Source organism: Notolepis coatsorum, assembly GCF_963971535.1.
Source record: "Notolepis coatsorum genome assembly, chromosome: 4".
Taxonomy (NCBI): domain Eukaryota; kingdom Metazoa; phylum Chordata; class Actinopteri; order Aulopiformes; family Paralepididae; genus Notolepis; species Notolepis coatsorum.
In genome coordinates, this window is record NC_140168.1 from 18,416,715 (window position 1) to 18,433,300 (window position 16,586).

The following is a 16,586-nucleotide window of genomic DNA, read 5'->3' on the forward strand; positions in this document are numbered from 1 at the left end:
GGTATCGGAAATTAAGAGTTGGACAATATCGGTATATCGGATATCGGTAAAAAAAAAAAAGCCAATATCGAACATCCCTAATTGTAAGGTGACCGTATATTGTAAGGTGACAGTATATAATTAATATTAATTAATTAATTAATTAATTGCATTAATAATTAATTGCATTCATATAGCGCTTTCTAGACACTCAAATCGCTTTACATTGTAGGGTGGAAATTGCCTCCTTCACCACCACTGGTAGCACCCAACCTTGGGCTACGCAGGCTCAATTGCTACCATACCCTGGCACCAGGCACACATCACACTACACCAGGGGTGGCCAACCCCAATTTTTTTCTTTTTTCTTTTTTTTGTAATTTTTTTTTTCTTTTTTTTTCACTCATTCCATAAGGACGTAAAATAAACATAATTTTTTTTTAAATGCTCCATTTGCATGTTCTTGGTATCTGAATCTAGGGACATATATGGATCAGTGTCAGAAATAGTGTGTCTGTTACTAGGCTTGAGTAAATTGTAATGAACCAAAGGAGAATATCAATTCTATTAATTTTTTTTTATCTTTGACTGTGAATAACACCATGCTAAAATTGACCAGACCTGAAAAATCAAAGCAAATAAAGGGAAGATGATTAAACAGAAGGTTTTGTAGATACAGTACTGAATTCTGCCATCTTTTTTATAATGTAAATTTCTCCACCATTTTTCATCGTATTGCAACACCGTTTTTTGCAAGACGTTCACAGAAAGGTAGAGAAACTAACTGTGTTCTGTTTTATGGCAATAACGTTCAGGTTTGTGGGAGATAATCCCCAAAAAATAAGAGAAATAAAAAAGTAAATCCAGAAGTCAGATGATTGACAGGGGCTGGTGTGAGCTGGGTAGGGTAGTTTTTTTTAATAAAAAAATCCTGAGTCTCTTCCTTCAAAAGACTACACTCACTTTTGGCTGCTCCACTTCCTCCTGTCAATATGCGCCGGTTTCCGACTCAATGCCCTGAGATTTCTATAATCTTATATTTCACTAATAACAATTAAAATAATTGGTAAACAAACGTAATGCTGAAAATATACACTTTTACTGTATATCTCGGGCTTAAGAGGCCCAAATTAAAAAAACATTAGCAACTTCAAAGGCCAGAGGGTGGGACATATAAACACATTTACTATCAAATAGCATTGTGAGGCTGAACAACAGGACCAATTGACTATACATGTGCTTAACATTTTTTTAAATAAACATAATTTTTTTAAATGGCTAAAAGTGATTTTTGTAATTTTGCAACCGTGGGTCTCACAGGGTACTTTTAACCCTGTGAGGCCCAAATAAAAAAGACATTAGCAACTTCAGAGGCCAGAGGGTGAGACCTATAAACACATGAAGGGTGCCGTGACTGCAGGGACCGAAACTAAAGCCCGCCGCCCGCCAGGGGCGCTCAGTTTTTACCTTTGGCGCTTGACACTTAGAGGGCTGCCCGCCGTGTGGCGTGTAATCAATCAAGTTCATAACGATACTCTTATTTTGAAAATCTGTGCGGGTCTCATTTCCGCCCCAAGCGCATCTCCAGTCATAATATCGATGGCTCCGGCAGTTAGCAACATTAGGTTCGTATGATACTCATATTTTGAAAGAAACCGTGGCAACGAGTCATATCCGCCCAGCCCTGCAGCGGGATACTATTGGCTAAGGGCTTCTGCTCGCAGTGCTCGTGTCAACACTGCTCTAGTCTAGAAGAGCGGACCTCCATGAGCTACCGTTACTGTTTAAACAATGACCCAGTCAACTATTCACTTTTAGTTTAATACATGACGAGGTATTGTCTAACGGTATCTAGCTGGCTAGCTACTGATAGCTGCTGATATCAACAAATACTTCAGCAATAGTTGACTCGAGTGCATAATACCTCCGTTCCCTCGTTAGCTAGCTCACGTTAGCTAGCTCACGTTAGCTAGCTCACGTTAGATCTATCTGTCCCAGTAAACTAAATTGTCTTAACGTTATCTACCGGGCTAGCAGTAGCTACAGATAGCTCCTGATATCAATGTCTTATAACATTGATTGAATGCGTATTCTAGCTGAGGGCATGTTGAATGTGATTTGACAAAAGAACCGTAACGTTATACCAATAGGGTCCAGCTGCATCGCCGGAGAATCCTTGCATGCTGAATGTAGGGTCTAGCTCAGGGGTAGGCAACCCTAGGCACGCGTGCCTGCATAGGCACGCGGGGGCATTTTCATAGGCACAGGGGGCAGCATAAAAAATAAAATTTGCTTTGAAATATTATAGTGAAATATTTTGCACTGTTGTTGCATTTATCTTGTTGAAATCCTCCCACAGGTTCTTTTTACTACCACATATTTAATTGAGACTCTTTATTTGTTTATTATTTCAATTTAGCTGGAAATACATTGCTACATCATTCAGTAACATTTGCAGAGCCTTATAACAAAAACATTATTACGGTCACCATTGTGACCAGTGGGATTAATCAACTAATTGTATTATTTATTTTTCTATTTCATTGAACATTGCACATGTTAAAAGCCATTTTTTTTTACTCAAAATGTGAGTATTACCAAGTAAACTTGTGTTCTTAAAACAATGACAATAAACATAGTTTTATTAGGTTGAAATAATGTGGTTGTGTACTTATTTTTCTGTTAACTTATTATGGATTGAAAACTGAAAACCTTAATGCACAGTAACTGAACTCAATATTTGTAAGTTCTGGTAACTTATTATTTATTTTTTTACAGTGTAGTCTTGCGATCAATCAAAACTTATTTACACGATATACCTCACATTCACCCTCCATTCACATCCTGGTGTTCTCCTGGTGTTCTCCATTAGGCCTGTAGGTGGAGCTATGACAGCACACGTACAGTACACACACCGATGGTGTGTGATGTGTCCAAAAATGAATGGGCAAATGTGAGTGAAATGGTCGCACTGTATGCAGTTGTTTGTCTGCATTGCACCCCCCCCCCCCCAACTCAGATTTAGGGTTGATACAACCATCATAATAATATTGTTAATAATAACAATAACAATAATGATGTAATAATGTAAAAATTATCATTAAAAATACCTGATTAATCCAACGCTCAGCTATCGCATGTATTTCTGGAATAACCCGTTTGATGTACGATGCATGGAATATTGTTGAGGCACACTAGTTACAATTATATTTCAAACAGGCACTCCATGTCAAAAAGGTTGCTGACCCCTGGTCTAGCTGAATATAGGGTCTAGCTGCAGGGCCGGAGAATCCTTGCTGGAGCTGGAGGCTACTCAAGTATACACACAGACAGTGGAGCTGTTTGCAGATAGCGAGCATTTTGACTTATTGCGTGGTGGCGATGTCTCACAGATAATACAACTACAAGTATGATTATATAATATATATTTTATTTAAATTTTTTTTTATATAAAATATATATATATATTTTTTTAATCAAAAAAAATTTGGCAGGTAAGAAATATGCTTGGCGGGTAATTCTTCCCATCTACCCGCCACTGGCCGGTGAGTCAAAAAGTTAATTTCGCTCCCTGCGTGACTGAAAAAAAAGGTTGAGAAACGCTGGTGGCTCTTTGTGGTACCACAGTAATTTTTGTGGCTCTTAGTCTCTGACTGGTTGGCCACCCCTGCACTACACAATGGCTACCATACACTGGCACCAGGCACACATCACACTACACAATGGCTACCATACACTGGCACCAGGCACACATCACTCTACACAATGGCTGAACGGCTCAGGAGACAGGGATTGATATCAGTCAATTAAGGGGGAGGTGGCCTTGATGTCAGAGACCTGATTGGGAATTTGACCAGGAACGACGTTTTATCGCCTCAAACCTATTGTAATTGCGATCGCGATGGGATCACTGGGATTATTATTTTTGGAGTACCTTCTGGCTAAGTTAAGGTCTATTCTATGTCTATTTTACCAAACCTAAAACATGTTTTTGTACCAATCACAGTGTCGTATTTTACCGGACCTAAAACATGCTTTTGGTAACGATCGCAGTTTCGAGTTAAAACGACCCCCCCCCCCCCCCCCCCTTTTTTTTTGTGAAGACACATATGTACATGGTATATACCTTTTGATTTGGAAGTATTTGGAGTTTCAGGCGAGCAACCCGAACGATTTGGGCATAATGCATTTAACGCGTCATATCTCGCGATCTAGGAAAAAAGACTGGATTATTTTGGAAAGGGGCGATGTTTAGCGTGTAATAGCGCACAAACTAAAGTATGTAGAAATTAACTGGTTCGTCAATGTTGGACTATAAACAATGCCTGTCAAATGAGCCATACTATTGTCTCCATAGCTATAATACAGAACACACGATGGGTCCGCAAACATCGCTAAAATGGTCAATAACGCTGGCGCCATTGAGTAGAGATGAGAAAACAGCCTGGCGGTCAATGAGTTAACAACCAAATTCAGTCAGGACCTCGGTTTAGTGTCTCATCCAAAGGGCGGCACTCGCAGCTGTACACTACGGTGTCCCTATCACTGTAACGGGGGATCGTTTTTTTTCCATATGATCACAGTTTGAATGTTTAAGAATATGTTTACTATAAAACCAAACAGTTATAGTATCTCTAATAGTAACAATTCTTTGTTTAAAAACGGCTGTTTGTTGCGTCATTGCGTGGGGGGCGGAATAAAATGTGCATGCGAATCAAGACTAGTGCTTTCGTTGGCAAGTTGGAGTTTCGAGCGACACCCCTAAACCACACACATGGCCTCTGTTGATATTATTTTGTTGAGAAACTTTCGGCTTCAGGAAACATCCCCCTACAATCAATCGGATTTAATGAACGAGGTATTGGACTTTGTTAATCGTGTCAATGACTATGCCTCGGGGGGTAGTTAATTTTCGTTTTCTGTCCTGCAATGTTCTGCTTTCTTTATGGGTAAGTTGTTGACTAGTTGTTTATTTAGAATGTTTGTGTGTGGTACAGCCCTGTTGGACAGTGAAAAGTAGCGTTCAAATAACATTACTGTCACCGCATTTAAACGGCATCATAACCTCTTACAATTCCGCAATGATTTTAAGTGTTATAAGCTAAATATAAACTTGCCGCATTGGACCGGAAACCGGGTGAATTAGATGTGAGAAGAAGAAATCGTAGTCCTTAAACAGAGTAGACCCAGGGCTTTCGATTGGCGTCTAGATTTTATAAAACTACACTACTGTACCAAGCTCACACCAGCCGCCAATATTGCACATCCTTGGAAACTCTGGCTTTGGCTGTGCGTCGATCTAAAAAGTCCGGTCTGGGTTTTCCTTGTCGGGCAGGACAAGCATTTATAATGCATGGATTGAAGAGAATCAAGCACTCCCGGTTCATGTTCTTTGGTGGATTATGTTGGCAACATGATTGACATCAATACTTGGAATGGCGATCAGATAATTGGAATATTCTTTTTCCAATTCTTTTTTCAAGGTAAGGGCTATATGGTATCAATCTTGCGTTGATCCAAGAATCCATTCACAGCGATCCGACTGTATGTGTGTAATGTGTGTGTCTAACGTATTCCTTTGGTGGCGATCAAAGCATGAAACCCCCCCCCCCCCCACCCTTTCATGCATACATGATGAAACATAATACTGATAATATAGCGTTGATTTCAGATTGATTGTTGATACAGGCGAGAAACGGCACGGTTTTGAGTGAAATGCACTAAACTCTGCATGGAGTTGTTTTCTGGGATTAGACAGGATTACTCTAAAACTATACTCATATTCACCACGGTATAAAACGGGAATGTATGGATGAAAAAATTCTTTATTTTTCACAAATTGAACGATAGATATTCGATGTGAAATGGGCAATATTATTATATCCATAGCTATGATATTTAATATAGTTTGAGCCCTGCAAACACCGCCATGTATCCGTATACTTTAAAGCGGTGGGTGGCCTAATTACCACATGGTACACAGCGACCTCTGGCGTTCAATGAGTTAATAAGCTGCACATACACTTATATTCTCTATTCTATTTTATTCTTCTACTTTAACGTTGCACTACTTTTATTGTCTTTTATGCCTATTCTTATGTCTGCATTTTATACATTGTTTTTATTCTGTCGAGTGTATGCTGATTTTATGCCTATGTTCATTTTGTGCTACTTGCTGTGAGGCACTTTGGGCTGCGGTCCATGTGTGAAAGGTACTATATAGATGGTTGTTATTATTTATTATTATTATATTATAAAACATTTATGCATTGAAATGGCTGTAAGTCTCAACGACATAGAAAATGAGCGTGACCTCAATTGTCCTTTTCAAGAATAAATAACAATTGAATTGAATATTGTAAGGTGACAGTATTGTGGTTATTGCAGAGACCTGGGGGGCCACTGTGTGCGAGACCCTGCATGATCCCCTCGGTGGACCATTCACAAACTACACTACAACTGCTGCAAACCAAACCAGGTACAGTATTCTCTCATAGCCAGGATGCCACAGAACACCGTTTAACTGTAGAAACAGACTCTGTCCTGTACTCAGTAAGATAAGATAAGTACCAATCTGATCTATTGCTGTTACTGAACAATATAGAGCTTATCATTTGGCTGCTTGACCTACAGTACATAACAGATAAACCTGCCCTACAGTACATAACAGATAAACCTGCCCTACAGTACATAACAGATAAACCTGCCCTACAGTACATAACAGATAAACCTGACCTACAGTACATAACAGATAAACCTGCCCTACAGTACATAACAGATAAACCTGCCCTACAGTACATAACAGATAAACCTGACGTACAGTACATAACAGATAAACCTGCCCTACAGTACATAACAGATAAACCTGACCTACAGTACATAACAGATAAACCTGACGTACAGTACATAACAGATAAACCTGCCCTACAGTACATAACAGATAAACCTGACCTACAGTACATAACAGATAAACCTGACCTACAGTACATAACAGATAAACCTGCCGTACAGTACATAACAGATAAACCTGACCTACAGTACATAACAGATAAACCTGCCGTACAGTACATAACAGATAAACCTGACCTACAGTACATAACAGATAAACCTGCCCTACAGTACATAACAGATAAACCTGCCCTACAGTACATAACAGATAAACCTGACCTACAGTACATAACAGATAAACCTGACGTACAGTACGTGTGACAGATAAACCTGACCTACAGTACATAACAGATAAACTTGACCTACATAACAGATAAACCTGACTTACAGTACATAACAGATAAACCTGACCTACAGTACATAACAGATAAACCTGCCCTACAGTACATAACAGATAAACCTGACCTACAGTACATAACAGATAAACCTGACGTACAGTACGTGTGACAGATAAACCTGACCTACAGTACATAACAGATAAACTTGACCTACATAACAGATAAACCTGACTTACAGTACATAACAGATAAACCTGACCTACAGTACATAACAGATAAACCTGACGTACAGTACGTGTGACAGATAAACCTGACCTACAGTACATAACAGATAAACTTGACCTACATAACAGATAAACCTGACTTACAGTACATAACAGATAAACCTGACTTACAGTACATAATAGGGCTGAGCCCAAACGTTCGAACCTTCGTTTGTTACGTTGGCATTCGAATTCTAAATCAACAAAAATGTTGATCTACTTTTTCTCCCCATTTTTCTATTTTTCTCCCGTCCCCAATTTCGTATTGTCCAATTCTACCCTCCCCTGTCTCGAACGCTGTTAGGCCATGCCTCCCACAAGCCGGCTGCAATGTGGATGAAGCCTTGCATCACGTGTCCCCTCCGGTACTCGAGGAGGCAGCCGTCGCATCTTTTCACCTGCACAGCGCGATCTCTCAGTGGCGAGGGTCTGCGTGGGAGGGACACACTGCCCTCGTCGCTTCCTGATTCTACTGCGCAGGCGCACCAACCGACCTGTAGGAGTCGCTGTCCACAACGTCCGATCCCCACCCACCAGCTTCCCACCCCCTAATACTGCCAATTGTATTAGTATGAACGACCAGCCAAGCTGGTAGCAACGCCGAGAGCTGGGCTCAAACCCAGCATCTCCTGCGTTGGTGGCGAGCGCCTTGCCCACTGCGCCACCTAGCCGCCCCGAATTTTTTATTTTTAATAAAAATGCACTACCAATCTTTGTGAAAGTGGCTTCTCAGCTCTGGTCCAGCTGAAGACAAAGCAGAGGTGCTTTGTCTACCATCACCCCAGACTTTGAGACTCTTGTCAGGAGCAAACAACATCCCCAGTTATCCCATTAGTTCCCTGGGATGTTAAGCTAAGAAGTCTGCTAAGAAGCATATATTATTTATTATTAGTGCTGTCAGGCGATTAAAAAAAATTATCTAATTAATTACAGGATTTGTAATTAATTAATCTAATTAATCACATTTTAATCGCATAACCATTTTATGCCTGATATTCTATATTCTATAATCATATTTCAAATTGCATGTGTCCGGAGGGCAGAATTCAGTACTGTATCTACAAAACCTTCTGTTTAATCATCTTCCATCTATTAATTTGCTTAGATTTTTCAGGTCTGGTCAATTTGAGCATGGCGTTATTCACAGTCAAAGATAAAAAGAAAATCTTATTTGGTTCATTACAATTTACTCAGACACAGTATTTCTGACAATGGGAATACATTCCCTGAGATCCATAGATGTCCCTAGAATCAGATACCAAGAACATGCAAATGGACCATATAAAAAAAAGTCTGTAAATGTGTATTCTACGTTCTTATGGAATGAATGAGATAAAAAAATTTAAATAAAAAATTTAAATTAAATTAATTGTACATTTAAGTTACCGGTAATTTTCATAACGTGATGTAATTAATTAATCTAATTAACGCGATAAACTGATAGCCCTATTTATTATTATTAGAATTTTATTTCATTGGGTTTTTAAGCCCTAGTTGCACTTTTGTTGCATCCCCACTCTCCAGTTAACCCAGTTCCCCAAACTTAGGTCTGTTATGTTAAGTTAAGAAGTCTGCTAAGAAGCATATATTATTTATTATTATTTAATTTCATTGTTTTTAGCCCACTTTTGTTGCAACCCCAGTTATCCCATTAGTTCCCCCAAACTTACTGTAGGTCTGTTATGTTAAGCTAAGAAATCTGCTAAGAAGCATATATTATTTATTATTATTTTATTTCATTGGGTTTTTAGCCCTAGTTGCACTTTTGTTGCACTTTTTTGTGTTTATTTCATGTTTTTAACAGTGCATGAAAGATTGTGTATTACTGCAAAAAAATATATATTTGAAATAAATCATAGTGGTTAAAAAATGTGGGTCGCGACTTAAAAGAGCATTTAAAATGAAAAATATTGCTTGGAAGTACTTGGAAGTACTTGAATTTCATTTAGCAATGTCTGTGGTATGTATAGAGACACAATTATGAAAATTGTGTTATTGACCAAATATTTATGGACCTGACTGTATAGAAGTGGATTAGTGAGTTATATATATAAATATTTATGGACCTGACTGTATAAAAGTGGAAAAGACTTTCTGAAACTCAACTGTGACAAATCTGAACTGATCATTATTGGCCCAAATTTTACATTTACATTTGTCATTTAGCTGATGCTTTTATCCAAAGCGACTTACAAGTTTTGTACAACAAGACAGCAGGAAGGGTACAACTTTATCAGCTGGGTAACAATGTTCATCAAAGTGTTGAGTGCTATTCCCTGTATTCCCTGTTATATTCCCTATAATTCCCTGACCCGCCCCACCCAGGATTTTTCAGTCAACATTGACGGCTCCATTGTCACCCCCTCCACCCACGTCCGTAGGTATCATTCTCGACCCCACCCTTTCCTTCCTCCTGCATGTCAACCAGATCACAAAAACCGAAAAAGAAACATTGCCCGTCTACGCCCCTCACTATCCTTCTCTGCTGCCGAAACACTGACCCACGCACTTCTCACATCCCGACTGGACTACTGCAACAGCATTCTTTATCGCACATCCACCCAAATCCTCAATAAACTAAAAGAAAAAACATCCTCCACGATCTCCACTGGCTCCCCATCATGTACAGGATTCAGTTCCAAATTCTACTCATCACCTTCAAAGCCCTCAACAACCTCCTACCTCTCTGACCTCCTTCTCCACCACACGCCTACCCGCTGCCTCAGGTCCACAGATGCTAACCTCCTCCAACCCATCAGAACTGAGCTCCGGACCTGGGGCGACAGGGCCTTCGCTGCAGCTGCCCCCACCCTCTGGAACGCCCTTCCCAACGTGTCATGCAGACACTCTTGCATCATTCAAACAAGTCTTCAAAACCCACCTTTTTACCCTTGCTTTCAACCCATGAACCCCTTTCTCTCTCACCTTTTTTATTTCTCTAGTCTCTACTAAAACTGTATTGTTTTGTATCGTTTGTTTTGTTAAAGTGTCTTTGAGCATTTGGAAAAGCGCTATATAAATCCGATGTATTATTATTATTATTATTATTATTATTATTATTATATATACAGTATATATAAATATTTATGGACCTGACTGTATAAAAGTGGATTAGTGAGTTATATATATAAATATTTATGGACCTGACTGTATAAAAGTGGATTAGTGAGTTATATAAATATTTATGGACCTGACTGTATAAAAGTGGATTAGTGAGTTATATATATATATAAATATTTATGGACCTGACTTTATAAAAGTGGATTAGTGAGTTATATATATATATATAAATATTTATGGACCTGACTTTATAAAAGTGGATTAGTGAGTTATATATATATATATTTATGGACCTGACTGTATAAAAGTGGATTAGTGAGTTATATATATATAAATATTTATGGACCTGACTGTATAAAAGTGGATTAGTGAGTTATATATATATATATAAATATTTATGGAACTGACTGTATAAAGGTGGATTAGTGAGTTATATAAATATTTATGGACCTGACTGTATAAAAGTGGATTAGTGAGTTATATATATAAATATTTATGGACCTGACTGTATAAAAGTGGATTAGTGAGTTATATATATATATAAATATTTATGGACCTGACTTTATAAAAGTGGATTAGTGAGTTATCCCCTTCGTCTTTATCTTCATCATCGGGGAACGTCAAGTCTTCGTCGGGACATCTCTCGGCCAGTCACGCTTGTGTGATGTGATTTTAAACGACAGGAGAGAGCTACCAGCAGCTGCTGCCGATGCTCCAGAGCGTGGAGGCGGAGCGGGCCCGGCAGAGCAGCCTGGCGCTGAGGCTCCAGGAGAAGCTGAGCAGAGCCCAGGAGGAGGTGTCCGTCCTGCAGGGCTCCATGGAGCAGAGAGCCTCCCACTACCAGGGCCTCCACACCCAGCTGCTGGACCAAACCACCCAGGTCGCCAACACCGCGAAAGAGGTGACACTGACTGCCTCCCTATATCTGTACATATCCCTTACCTACTAGTTGTATGTACTGTATCTGCTTTCATTCTTTTGTGCTAGGCTAGTGGTACGTATCCGCTTCCATTCATTTGGGCTAAGCTAGGCTAGTGGTATGTATCTGCTTCCATTCATTTGTGCTAAGCTAGGCTAGGGGTACGTATCCACTTCCATTCATTTGTGCTAAGCTAGGCTAGGGGTACGTATCCGCTTCCATTCATTTGTGCTAAGCTAGGCTAGGGGTACGTATCCGCTTCCATTCATTTGTGCTGTGCTAGGCTAGTGGTATTTATCCGCTTCCATTCATTTGTGCTAAGCTAGGCTAGTGGTACGTATCCGCTTCCATTCATTTGTGCTAAGCTAGGCTAGGGGTACGTATCCGCTTCCATTAATTTGTGCTAAGCTAGGCTAGCGGTACGTATCCGCTTCCATTCATTGGTGCTAAGCTAAGCTAGGGGTACGTATCCGCTTTCATTCATTTCTGCTAAGCTAGGCTAGGGGTACGTATCCGCTTCCATTCATTCGTGCTGTGCTAGGCTAGTGGAACGTATCCGCCTCCTTTAATTTGTGCTAAGCTAGGCTAGTGGTATGTATCCGCTTCCATTACTTTGTGCTAAGCTAGGCTAGTGGTACGTATCCGCTTCCATTAATTTGTGCTAAGCTAGGCTAGTGGTACGTATCCGCTTCCATTAATTTCTGCTAAGCTAGGCTAGTGGAATGTATCCGCTTCCATTCATTTGTGCTAAGCTAGGCTAGTGGTGCGTATTCGCTTCCATTCATTTGTGCTAAGCTAGGGGTACGTATCTGCTTCCATTAATTTGTGCTGTGCTAGGCTAGTGGTACGTATCCGCTTCCATTCATTTCTGCTAAGCTAGGTTAGTGGTATGTATCTGCTTCCATTAATTTGTGCTAAGCTAGGCTGGTATGTATCCGCTTCCATTCATTTGTGCTAAGCTAGGCTGGTATGTATCCGCTTCCATTAATTTGTGCTGTGCTAGGCTGGTATGTATCCGCTTCCATTAATTTCTGCTAAACTAGGCTAGTGGTACGTATCCGCTTCCATAAATTTCTGCTAAACTAGGCTAGTGGTATGTATCCGCTTCCATTCATTTGTGCTAAGCTAGGCTGGTATGTATCCGCTTCCATTCATTTGTGCTAAGCTAGGCTGGTATGTATCCGCTTCCATTCATTTGTGCTGTGCTAGGCTAGGGGTACGTATCCGCTTCCATTCATTTGTGCTAAGCTAGGCTAGTGGTACGTATCCACTTCCATTCATTTGTGCTAAGCTAGGCTAGGGGTACGTATCCGCTTCCATTCATTTGTGCTAAGCTAGGCTAGGGGTACGTATCCGCTTCCATTCATTTGTGCTGTGCTAGGCTAGTGGTATTTATCCGCTTCCATTCATTTGTGCTAAGCTAGGCTAGTGGTACGTATCCGCTTCCATTCATTTGTGCTAAGCTAGGCTAGGGGTACGTATCCGCTTCCATTAATTTGTGCTAAGCTAGGCTAGCGGTACGTATCCGCTTCCATTCATTGGTGCTAAGCTAAGCTAGGGGTACGTATCCGCTTTCATTCATTTCTGCTAAGCTAGGCTAGTGGTACGTATCCGCTTCCATTCATTTGTGCTAAGCTAGGCTAGGGGTACGTATCCGCTTCCATTCATTTGTGCTGTGCTAGGCTAGTGGAACGTATCCACCTCCTTTCATTTGTGCTAAGCTAGGCTAGTGGTACGTATCCGCTTCCATTAATTTGTGCTAAGCTAGGCTAGTGGTATGTATCCGCTTCCATTACTTTGTGCTAAGCTAGGCTAGTGGTACGTATCCGCTTCCATTAATTTGTGCTAAGCTAGGCTAGTGGTACGTATCCGCTTCCATTAATTTCTGCTAAGCTAGGCTAGTGGAATGTATCCGCTTCCATTAATTTGTGCTAAGCTAGGCTAGTGGTGCGTATTCGCTTCCATTCATTTGTGCTAAGCTAGCGGTACGTATCTGCTTCCATTAATTTGTGCTGTGCTAGGCTAGTGGTACGTATCCGCTTCCATTCATTTCTGCTAAGCTAGGCTAGTGGTATGTATCCGCTTCCATTAATTTGTGCTTTAGGCTGGTATGTATCTGCTTCCATTAATTTGTGCTAAGCTAGGCTGGTATGTATCCGCTTCCATTCATTTGTGCTAAGCTAGGCTGGTATGTATCCGCTTCCATTAATTTGTGCTGTGCTAGGCTGGTGGTACGTATCCGCTTCCATTCATTTCTGCTAAGCTAGGCTAGTGGTATGTATCCGCTTCCATTAATTTGTGCTTTAGGCTGGTATGTATCTGCTTCCATTAATTTGTGCTAAGCTAGGCTGGTATGTATCCGCTTCCATTCATTTGTGCTAAGCTAGGCTGGTATGTATCCGCTTCCATTAATTTGTGCTGTGCTAGGCTGGTATGTATCCGCTTCCATTAATTTGTGCTGTGCTAGGCTAGTGGTACGTATCCGCTTCCATTAATTTCTGCTGTGCTAGGCTAGTGGTACGTATCCGCTTCCATTAATTTCTGCTAAACTAGGCTAGTGGTATGTATCCGCTTCCATTCATTTGTGCTAAGCTAGGCTGGTATGTATCCGCTTCCATTCATTTGTGCTAAGCTAGGCTGGTATGTATCCGCTTCCATTCATTTGTGCTAAGCTAGGCTAGCTCGCAGCCGGATGGCTTTCTACTGAACGCAGAGACTTTTGGCGCTTTTCCACTGCATTGTACCTACTCGACTCGACTCTAATCTACTCAGCCTTTTCGGTTTTCCATTGCCGAAATTTGCGGATGGTACCTCGTACCGGGTAATTGTTTAGTACCTGCTCTGTCGAGGTAGAAGAGGTACCAAAAAGTGAGGTGAAACACTGCAGACCACTGATTGGTCAGAAGAGAGAATCATCACTACGTCATCATTGCGCTACACGGGGGATGTCCTGCACAAAACACAAACCCGCCATCTTTAAATAGCCTTGTGACTACTAAACATTAGCATTCATTATTTGTTTGCAGCGAGAACAAAGTGCAATAAACAAAAAAAAGATACATTCACACATTTCACAGTGTATTCTGCCTCATTTAGTGATTAAATAAAACCAACAGCAACTCATACCACCAAGAACAAAGAGTTTAGTTATATGTGTGTGTGTCGCGTTGAAGATGACGTCATGGCGCCCTTGCTATGACGACCAGCTACACTGGGGTAACGGAAAGGAACGAAGTACCAGGTACCAAAAGTGAGTAGAGTTGAGTAAAGTCGAGTCGAGTAGGTACCATGCAGGGGAAAAGCGGCAATAGTGGCGCTCCAAGAGAGCAAGGCCTGCAGACAGCTTCACTACAGCTGTCCATAAACACTGTTAACATGACACACACACACACACACACACACACACACACACACACACACACACACACACACACACACACACACACACACACTCTCTTTCTGTCTCTTTCTGTCCTTGCCTCTCTGTCTCTTTATGTCTCTGTCTTTCTGTCCCTCTCTGTCTATTTCTCTCGTTCTGTCCCTTTATGTCTCTCTGTCCCTCTCTGTCTCTCTGTCCCTCTCTGTCTCTGCAGTTGAAGAGGAAGACTGCTCGGGTCTCTGCTCTGGAGAAACAGCTTCAGGAGAAGAGCACTGCCTACACTCAGTCTGCTCTGAGGACCTCTGAGCTGGAGACTCAGATACTGGTAACACGCACGCACGCACGCACATTATTTTATTATTATAATTTTTTTTTCATTATGGTTTTTCTTCACAGTTGCAGTTAAAGATTAGGTTACTAATATTATAGTATTAAAAGAAACTGAGTTATATTCATTAAAGAAAGTTGATTTAATTGATTTAGTTGGCTTCTCCCTGGGCTGGGTCTGGGGCTGGAACGTTGATTTAAAAAAAAAAAAAAATACTAATTTAATCATATTAATCACTTTATTCAAATTGAGGATTTAGTTTGAGGATATTTATAAAAAAAAAATAATAAAAAAAGTGAATATTTTTTAATAATTTTTTTATTCAAAACGAAGGTTCGAACCCCTGACGAAGTTCGAATCCCAAAAACAGGCTTCAAGGACAGCCTTACTAGACTGTAATGACTGTCTCCAGGAGAAGGAGAGCAGTCTGCAGCACTACCAGTCCGCACTGAGCAAGAAGCAGAAGGAGCAGCAGCAGACAGAGAGGTCCCGGACGGCCCTGTCTGAGCAGTGCGTCCAGCTGCAGCGCAAGATAGAGGGGGTGAGGTCTGCAGCTCACACACTAACATTATTTAAGTCATCGGTTAATTCAACCGTTATTTGATTGATTAGCCGTGGATTTAAATTATACATTAAATAATTATACTGAAGTTGTTTCATGTCATCAAGCTAAAGCACTTCACAGGATCTTGTTTTTTATATAAATCTGTTTACTAAAGATTTTTTCAAATGACATACAGTATAAAAATGTAATAGAGAACGGGAGCTCCAGTAGCTCACCGCGTATCTCGGCGCTATTTCGGCGTCGGGGACAACCGTGCGCGTCACGGATCTGGGGTACACGAGCTCGACTCCCGGACTCGCCGTATTTTCTCAGAGTGTCTTCCCCTAATCTATATCCTATTCAACCTGTTTCTGTCGGTCATGCTTGACCAGAAAAAGCGATAAACGCTAAAAAGAACCAGCTGTCTGGTCAAAGTAAAAAAAAAAAAAAAAATTTAATAGAGAAATAGACCTACAGTATATACACCCACAGCACTCTCATACCTCCCTATGCTACCTCCCTATGCTACCTCCCTATACTACCTCCCTATCCTACCCCCTATCCTACCCCCTATCCTACCTCCCTATCCTACCTCCCTATCCTACCCCCCTATCCTACCCCCCTATCCTACCCCCCTATCCTACCCCCTATCCTACCCCCTATCCTACCTCCCTATCCTACCTCCCTATTGCTCCAGTTCACCTCTTCTCCTCCTCTCTCTTCTCTTCTCTCCTCTCGCCTCTTCTCCCCTCTCCTCCCCTCTCCTCTCCTCCTCTGTTCTCCCCTCTCTTCTTTCCTCCTCTCTTATCCCCTCTCTTCTTTCCTCCTCTTTTCTCCCCTCTCTTCTCTCCTCCTCTCTTTTCTCCCCTCTCCTCTCATCTCTTCTCT

The 16,586-nt window shown here is 40.9% G+C and overlaps 1 protein-coding gene across 1 annotated transcript in view; it reads left to right on the top strand.

Moving 5' to 3' along the window:
- ccdc18 (coiled-coil domain containing 18) overlaps nucleotides 1-16,586 on the top strand; it is a gene marked incomplete at its 3' end in the record, with an annotated part of 90,769 nt that overhangs the window by 21,134 nt on the left and 53,049 nt on the right. The window contains exons 9-12 of the mRNA XM_084311863.1: nucleotides 6,367-6,457; nucleotides 11,212-11,429; nucleotides 15,041-15,151; nucleotides 15,567-15,695. Of these exons, the coding sequence (XP_084167989.1) occupies nucleotides 6,367-6,457; nucleotides 11,212-11,429; nucleotides 15,041-15,151; nucleotides 15,567-15,695 (549 nt within the window). The remainder of the gene's footprint in view (nucleotides 1-6,366; nucleotides 6,458-11,211; nucleotides 11,430-15,040; nucleotides 15,152-15,566; nucleotides 15,696-16,586) is intronic.